The sequence below is a fragment of the Anastrepha ludens genome, chromosome 6, assembly GCF_028408465.1.
Source record: "Anastrepha ludens isolate Willacy chromosome 6, idAnaLude1.1, whole genome shotgun sequence".
In the NCBI taxonomy this organism is placed as follows: Eukaryota; Metazoa; Arthropoda; class Insecta; order Diptera; family Tephritidae; genus Anastrepha; species Anastrepha ludens.
The window spans coordinates 33,066,669-33,076,079 of record NC_071502.1 but is presented as its reverse complement, the minus strand read 5'-3'; the positions used below and the strand labels follow the sequence as shown (position 1 = coordinate 33,076,079).

At 40.2% G+C, this 9,411-nt stretch overlaps 1 protein-coding gene across 1 annotated transcript; it reads left to right on the top strand.

Annotated features, from left to right (window-relative positions):
- The first annotated feature begins 790 nt into the window (after positions 1-790).
- On the top strand, positions 791-9,060 carry LOC128867353 (hairy/enhancer-of-split related with YRPW motif protein). Its single transcript, XM_054108501.1, has 3 exons — positions 791-1,052; positions 1,124-1,338; positions 7,695-9,060. The coding sequence occupies exons 1-3, from the start codon at positions 880-882 to the stop codon at positions 8,606-8,608; spliced, it is 1,302 nt and encodes a 433-aa protein (XP_053964476.1). The 5' UTR covers positions 791-879; the 3' UTR covers positions 8,609-9,060.
- Positions 9,061-9,411: the final 351 nt, after the last annotated feature.

Genomic DNA, 9,411 nt, shown 5'->3' with positions numbered 1-9,411 from the left:
GTGCATCATGTCAATCAACAAGCGCCAATCATTGTTTGAATAGGCCACACATACAAATCTACGTGAATATGTGCGCAACTATTTAGATTTGTATGTGTGTGTGTGTGTGTGTTATATGTATCATAGTTAACGGTAGTAGCAATAACAAAAGTTAACAAGAAGCACCTTGCATCTCGTTATGCTCTCACTTAGCTGCAGCACAAACCCCCAGGTGAGTGCGCCTTTATAGTTCTATGTAGATAAGTACATACATACATACACACACGTCCATTATGCATATGAATGAGCAAGTATTTACCACCACAACAATTCACCAATAGCGAAGTGATACTGAGAGAACATATGCTTTACACACTCTCTTTGTTTGCTCTTCGTCGAGGATCGATGTGCTCTCCGCTCGAACCCTTTATAGCCAATCTTCTACCGCATCCTTCGCAGTCGCCGTCGACTGCGACTCGGTCGTTGTTTGGCACTGTCAGTGCCGGTCAACGCTCGCTTTACTGCAGCACAGCCTCGGGCGGTGGGTTGGTTGTCACCACCTTTGTTGGTAAAGCCGGCCGTCGGCACATATTTGCGTATAGCGAGGGGTTGGTTTGAGTTCAGATTTTATTGGTGGCGCTACGACTGGCATAGTGCAGGATACGGTGAAAGCAGAGCAAGGGTTCAGGATATGCCGGCACATGCAGGTCGCACGTTGGACATGCGCTGCAAAATCAGTCGAACGCCGTTCGTACACACGATAAGTCACGTGTGGCTACTAGCTCCTGTAGTAATTGAACAAAAATAAATACATAGTTGGTTTTCATAGAGGCTTCATCAACTTGACCACACTTTTAGTTTCTAACCTGTTCATACGACGCTTGTGTTGAATATAAAACAATGGAACATAATCTGCACAACAATACGCCAGCACATTGGGGCTACGGAGTTACTCCGGTGCCAACTACGCCGCAGACCCATTGGGCTCCACCGCCACAGAGTCATGGCTTGAAACGCGCCCTGTCCGAAAGTGATTGTGACGATCTGTATTCCGAGGAGTCCTCAAAGGAGCAGTAAGTAACTATGATTTAATCAGTCGATGAAAGTGTATTTAATGATATTTCTTAATGTAAAAAAATTTAAGAATATCACCCAGTGAGCCGGGAAGCTGTCAACTATTAACACGTAAGAAACGACGAGGTGTCATCGAGAAAAAGCGACGGGATCGCATAAATTCTTCACTCACCGAGTTAAAACGCCTCGTGCCTTCAGCTTATGAAAAGCAAGGATCTGCTAAACTGGAAAAGGCAGAAATCCTTCAACTGACCGTAGAACACTTAAAAAATATACAAACAAAAGGTAAGTCAAGGACTTTAATTGTTGAATAGCTTGTGCACACACATACAAACATATAGGCATATATGCACTTTGAAAGTGATTAAGGCACTTCCTTATTAAAGGAAAGTAAATTATTAGGAAAGTGAAAAAAATATTAAGGAAGTGGAAAAATTATTAAGGAAGAGGAAAAATTATTAAGGAAGTGAAAAAAGTGATTAAGGAAGTGATAAACTCTTAAAAGTGCGCAAAAAAAAAAATTAAGCGAGCAAAACCTTTAATGCCACTGAGAAAGTTGCTTGAAAAATGTGGAAATTGGTGTGGAGTTCAATAAAAAACTTATTTATGATGAATACTAAAAAAAAGTTATAAGACAATAAATCTACAGCCAATAAATGGCAGCCGCGGTAGCCAAATAGGTTGGTGCGTGACTACCATTCGGAAGTGCGTAGGCTCGAATCTCCGTGCATGAAATATAATATTAAAGGGAAAAAGCTTTTTCTAATAGCGGTCGCCAATCGGCAGGCAATGACAAACCTTCGAGTGCATTTAATGCATGAAAACCATCTGCCGTTCAGAGTCCGTTTAAAACTGAAGGTCCCTCCATTTGTGGAACAACATCAAGACGCACACCACAAATAGGAGGAGAAGCCCAGCCAAACACCCAAAAAGGGTCTAAGCGCCAGTTATATACATATATACATACATGTACATATGTATAAGATATGTGGAAAGTTCTAAAAAATCAAATAAAATTGAGAAAAAAACACAAGTAACGCCAACTGCTATAGCGCGGAGAAAGTTGAAGCATCTCGGCCGATTGCAGCCAGAAGAAAGCCACATACGCTCAGTCCAACACAGCTCTATCTTAAGTTTAATAAGAGAACTGAGTTTGGAGTAGGTACTGTGGTAGAGGGCACAAAACACCATGAGGTCAAAGTGCAAGCTTAAAATTAAATCTAATCTAAACTAAGCCAGTGGATGTTCAATCTATACTTAACATATGAGAATTATGAGCAATTTAGTGAAAAATGTGTCAGTTAAGATTTCCTCCGGTAAAATTTTTTTCAATACATATATTAGCTCATTTAGCATAAACAATAGCGAGATGATGGTAAGCATTTCATATAACGCATATTTGCACTATTTTTCGTCATTTTTCATAATAATTCGGAACATGTCTGGGGTTAAGGCGTCAATTTCCTTACAAATATCGTTTCTATCGAGTCTGTGGTTTTTAGTTTGCATCTTTACCTTTAAGTAGCCCAAGAAATAGTCCAACGCTGCCAAATCGGGAGAGCGAGGAAGGCAAGCGAAATCGCCGTGGGAACTATTCAAGCATTTTTCTGCCATATTCCAAGCAAAGCGACGAGTCCATAGGCAACAAACGTTGAACAAATTACATTTTATAGTGGAAAAAATGCAAAACTCCACGATGTTCGCATTCGCTGAAGTTGATATACAGTTGAAACATTCCCGCAAGACACAAATTTCCGCTCGAGAGACTTTATTGTATTCACTAAAGGTGATGGGCGATTCTGGTACTTTCACTGGTACGCACTTTGAGTTAAGATATTCGAGGAGTTATTTTCAAAATAAAATTTCACGATTTCTGCGCATTCTGGGCTATGTACTACTCAATTGGTAAAATAGTTCGAGTGCGCGACATTTTTTTTTATATGAAAGAAACACCGATCACAGTCCGCAACAAAAAATTGTCAAAACTCGATTTTCGAGCCTCTTCAAACTGGCACTTTATAGTAAAAAATTTAATGACCTACAAAACTGCATACCCAGAATTTTTAAAAAATATTCTGACGTTTAAAAAGTTTGCAATTTCGATGAAAATTTTTCAATTTTTTTGTTTATATGTATGTATGTATATGAATTTGTGCAAAGTTTGAAACTTGGAATCATATGATTTTTGTAGGTAAATGAATTATATTTTCTAAAAAAAAGTATTAAAATTAATGGAAAACAAATAAATTGTCAAAACTTGTATTTATCGCAGTGCGTCTTAATTTTTTGGCAGAAATACTTTCAGAGGTTTGTTATTGCCTACGGAGGGGCAACCGCTATTAGAAAAAACGTCTTCTATCATTTTGGTGTTTCATGCACGGAATTTCGAATTCCGAATGGTAGTCACGCACGAATACATTCGGCTACGGCGGTCGAAAAATATAAGTAGGATAATAAACACAATTTGAGCAGGTTGATTTGTTGTTGTTGTTGTTGAGGTGGTTCAACATTTCTCAGCTGAAATGCTCCTAATTAGTGACCAGCACCGTTTTAATACCACTATCTCGTGAAATTATGAATTTTTTTTTTTTTTTTTTTTTTTTTGTTTGTTGTTTCCAAGTCAGATCCATTTAGTGAGGTCCAAGTGTAGGAGCAAATCTTTTATCTCGATGACTGAGATCTCCTTAATTTGCTGTAGGAAAGGCTTACCGAAGGATTGGAGTCGTGCCTGGCTAGTCCCGGACATTCACATAAATAGTGGAACAGACTTTCCTTCACCCCTTCCGCTTGACAGCTTCTACAGATAGGATTGAAGGGTAGATTGAGTCTAGCTGCATGATCCCCTACTTTCCAATGTCCTGTAAGGGTTGCAGTGATGCGTGAGATGTTTGGTCGAGAACATCCTGACATGTGTTTTTTGTTGTAATGCATGTAGGTATTTGCTTCCATCTTCTTTCGGCTAAAGCATGATAGTGTGAAGCAATAGATGCTTTTAGTGTGTTCAGTGGGGTGGAAACTGACACCGCCTCTGCTATGTCTAGTGTTGAGCCCTTTCTTGCTAGCTCATCCGCTATCTCATTGCCTCGTATGTTCCTATGACCGGGAACCCATATCAGGGTAATTTCAAGCCAGTGGCTGAGCAGTTTCAGCTCCTCTCTACACTGTAGGACCAGTTTGGATGAAATGTAGTTGGAGTCTAAGGCCTTAATAGCTGCTTGACTGTCTGAGAAGATAGCTACTCTTGCACCAACTAACTTGTAGAGTTCTAGGGATTTGCATGCTTCTCTGATCGCTAAAAGTTCTGCCTGGAACACGGTGGCATAATCAGGAAGACGAATTGATTGAGATAGGTTGAGTGGCTCCGAATGGAAGCCAGCTCCCACACCACAGTTCATCTTAGAACCATCGGTATAAATTTCGATATCGTGTCTTCCAATCACCTCTCCTTTGCTCCACTCGGCTCTCGGTGGAAAGCGTACCGTAAAGCCTTTCTTGAAGTTAAGGTCGGGGACTGTGTAGTCTGATCCGTTTTTGAGCAGCGGGGGTCCCTGTAGGAGGATCTTGCTGTGACCGTACGGTCTTGTTGTCCAGCTTCCTATGTCTCTGAGTCTCACCGCGCTGCAAGTAGCTATTGTTTTAATGTGTAAATCTAATGGCAATAGATGTGTTAGTACATTGAGCGCTTCAGTAGGACTGGTGCTAAGCGCTCCTGTAGTTAGGATACACGCTGTTCTTTGTATCTTGTTCAGCTTAGTTTTGTTGTATTTCCTTTCTGTTGCAGGCCACCAAACTAGTGCCGCATATGTTAGTATTGGCCTTACAATGGCTGTGTAGGACCAGTTGGATAATTTTGGTTGGAGACCCCATTTTTTTCCCAACATTCTCTTACATGTGTAAAGTGCTATGTTCGCTTTCTTTACCCTGTACTCTACGTTGGACTTCCAGCTGAGTTTGGGGTCCAGGATAACCCCTAGGTATTTGGCCTGTTTGGTTAGCGTGAGGCTGCAGGTTGATTTAAGGAACATAAACATATCATAAAATAAATATGTTTTTAGATATTCCAGTCATTTACTCAACAGACACCGATTCATTTTTGTCGAACTTCGATCCCTCATTAAAATTTGTTTGCTTTTATTGAGTTTTTAAGCGTCTATGCTCGCTAAATTTTTACTGTATTATTATTTATTGAATCTATTAATTAAACTTAATACTAACAATAAGGTTTCGACTCTTAACCTAAATTAGAGCACCTACAGCTTCTTGAAGAAGGTTAAGGTTGTTATGGAGGCCCCAAATATGCGTCACAGGGTTGGAAGGTCAATTCTTCGGAGGCGTAACGATTTGACGGTATCCAACAGCGACCGAGCTAATGGAGTAGTTTTGTTGGATTACTGCTATTTCTGCTGCTATTAATGGAACATTTAGGTGTCGATGAATATTTTCATGGGTTATGTACCACCTTGTCTAAGTTGTATAATTGCAATATTTCTGGCACTTGCATTACCCCACAGTTGTGACGCATACGTCCATATTGGATTGATGATTGTATTGCAGAGAATGACTCTGTAATCAAGGCTAAGCCCGGAACGGGAATTGATTAGCCAATGAAGATCTTTCGTTTTTAGCTTCATCTGCCCACTTTTGGCCTCAATGTGCCTTTTCCATGTCAGGCTAAATAGGAGGCTTGTAAAAAAGGATTTATACCATTATTCTTCATCATGTATATATACATGTACTTATACGAAGTCATCGAGAGGGTAAAAATCATACCACCGGCCGTGTGCACTTTGGTCCCAAGCGTTTCTACTTGAGAAAATTGAGGATATACATATATACATCCGTAGTTTCGGAAGTCATAGTGTATTTGTCGCAAGCAGGTCAAGAGTTGTTAAGTTTTAAGTTTAAGTTTTATTTAATTTTAACAGATAGTTTTTTTAATGTATAATTCAACAAATTGTTCGAGTTGTGTATTCAATGTGATTTGATAGGAAATCATGAAGCGGTTTTAAAAGGTGATGCACGTTGGCAGCTTCTCGCTTTAATTTCGCCATCTTAACTCCCCTAGAAAAAACTGCATTGCTTCTTTGTTGATTCCGGTATGGATTTTTCGAAAGATCATGATCCAATAGTAATAAGTTATAGTAGTAAAACGTAGTATATATAGCCGGTTTTCTTCTATCGAAAAAATGGATCAAAGAAGTTGCATCAAATTTTGTGTATAAAATGGAGTTAAGTGCTCAAAAACACTTGAAATGTTGACAGTGGCATATGGTGAGAGAGAGAGAGAGAACCACTGAGTCAAAAAAATAAAAAAATTTGTACAAGTGGTACAAACTTTTCACAGAAGGCCGAGTAGATGTGAATGACGAGGCTCGCTCTGGACGCACCAGCACATCATCAACCGATGAAAATGTTGAGAAAGTGAAGAATGTATGTGCACATCCAGCAGTTTAATGTTTAGCTGGAGTTTTCTAATTGCTTTTCAGCATGGTTAGACCGTTAACCGGCTCTCAATGAAAGAATCAACTAATTAGCTGACGTAACTGGTGTCATGACAGCAGATTGTGTTGGTGTTTGACGAGTGCGTGAATACGTAAGAATTGAGCGGACGGAATTCTGGTGCCGAGTACCCGGTGACGTGCAGCCGAAGTTACTCGCTAAATTTAATTTTTCACAATAGCTGAAGGCCAAACCTAGCAATCTATCATCCTTGCCTCCTAGAGGTTCACAATAGTCTTTTTTTAATTTACAGGGTCCGGCACTCGAAGTGAAACCAATTAAAAAGGCCATACATTTTGTTTTGAAAATTACTTTTATTCAATTCAAAGTAAAAAATGTGTCAAAATAATACAAAATTAAGAATCAATTTACTTTTGTTCGATATGAATACCTTTTGCCTTGACTATGGCCTTGAGACGGTCCAGAAACGAATCGCAAGCTGCCCGAATGTGACTTGCAGCTATTTTGGCGCAATCGCGGACAATAAAAAAAATAATAGCAAACATTGATGGGCTCAATCCCCTATGGTTTTCTCCTGCAAATGCCAACAAACAAATTTACTAAAAGATTTCAGTTGATAAATTCTGCCTACGTAAACACTTATTTGACTAATGCCAACTAAATATTGTCTGGTACTCGCTGCCTTTTCAATTTTACGCCTAAAATACCCGCGAGAACTCGGTTTTATCAGTTTTCCCACCCAAAAAGTAGTTCCCACGCTTTCAATTTATCATTTTAATCCCACAACAGAACTCTCCCATAAAGCACTACCAACACCACCACCACCACCTCCACTGCCATTAGCAGGATCAGCAGTCAATTGCCGGTATGTGTGTGCGAGTGTGTGAGGGCAAGCGCCTTTGTCGCGTTGTTGTTCACCCGTAATGCAAATATTTTTTATGTCCCTATCACCAAACATACTTACATATAAACCCACCCTCTGCCGTGACAAAGGGGTTGGTTCGTAAAGTACGACACAGTTTTCACAATTGTGAGAATAAAAATAATGATAGTTGTGAATTATAAGTGCGCATATGTATATGTATGTGTGTGTGTTGTAAAATCCATAAGTCAACAGTGAATATTTAGATACAATTGTATGTATGTATTTATAACTGATTTTTTATGATTTACTTTTGCAGGTATTGAATCGTTCAGCTATGATCCTCAGCGCTTTGCCATGGATTATCATATTATCGGTTTTCGAGAGTGCGCTGCTGAAGTTGCGCGCTACTTAGTGACCATAGAGGGCATGGACATACAGGATCCGCTGCGCTTACGCCTAATGTCGCACTTGCAGTATTTTGCTCAACAACGCGAGCTATCGGTGAAAAGTTGTGGCAGTCCAGGTGGTTGGGCTACTGCATCGGCAACTGGTGGATATCAGCCGAACTGTGCTGCTGCACCTTATCAAACCTATGCAAGCGCAACTGCTGCGCACTCGACTATCAATCCTGCTTACATGGCCGCGCCACTACATCCTTATCCTACGCTGAGCACCTCACCGACCAGCACCTCTCATCTACATGCGCACCATCATCAGCAGCAGCAGCAACAACAACAGCTGCAGCAACAGCAAGCAGCACCAGTGCAGGTTAATCGCACTTCTTCTGCCTCTGGCGCAGTGCCAAGTGAAGCAATGCCACCGATTAGCCACTCAACAAGCCAACAACAAAATCCTCAACAACAACAGCAACAGCCGCACTCTACGCAATCAACGACGTCACACGTGCAACAAACGCCCGTGCCACATGAAGCACATCATCAACAGCAACAACAACAACAGCAACCGACACAAGCGCAAACGCAGCCTCAGCACTACACACAAGAGCGTACACATCCCGATCAACAGGGTCAAGTCACTTACGCCGATTTGTCCAACTCACAGGTTCATGCCGACCTACGAAATCCCACAGCGGCCATTGCTACAACCGGCTTGAACTACAGCGGCACAACTCACTACCCAGTTGCAGGTGCGCAGGAATACAATGCCAATTATGTTGCAGCAAACGGATCTAAACCATATCGGCCATGGGGTGCCGAAATGGCCTATTAGGGGAGCTAAAGCAATCAAGTCCATTAACTCGCATATGCGTTGATGGCTGAGAGGTGAAATGATATTCAGAATCTAGTCGCTAGAATTTAAATAAAATTAGTTAAGAAAAAAGTTCAAGTCCTCCAATGCGCCAATGCATGGAATTGAGATATTTTGTCGATATATGCAAATAATTATGATTATATATGCATGCACGTATACTATTACATAAGCCCACGCGCACATACATACATACATATAGTGTTCCACCATGTACAAATATACTATACACATCAAATGTTTACACGGAGATAACTAAATTTAAGCTTTAACATTTACGTATTTACAAAACGTCAAAGAAAATGACTATATTTTTTATACATACATACATATGTACATATATACGACATGATTTACCAGCGGTATATAAAGTTGTATATACTTTGTTTCTAACAAAACAATTAAAACCTAAACTCTTCACCTAAGTTAAAAACTAAGTTTAGCCCAAATACAAATTTTAAGATATTTTTTTACGGCTAATAATAAAAGTACAAACACAATGAAAAAATTACCAAATATTTACACTGGTTTTATGGGTATAAGCGCTCGGTCGAATGGACTCAAGTTCAAGCTGCGATTCTCACGGCTGCGACGGAGCTTCTTGGAACGAGGAGATCTGAAAAGAATGCAGTCCGGTTTGATGCCGAGTGCAAGCAAGCGATTGCGGGTAAAAATCATGCCAGGGAAAGGCTACTCAAACGGCTTACTAGAGGTAATTTGGAATCTTACTCTGAAAAATGAAAAAGGGCCACCAAACTCGGTTG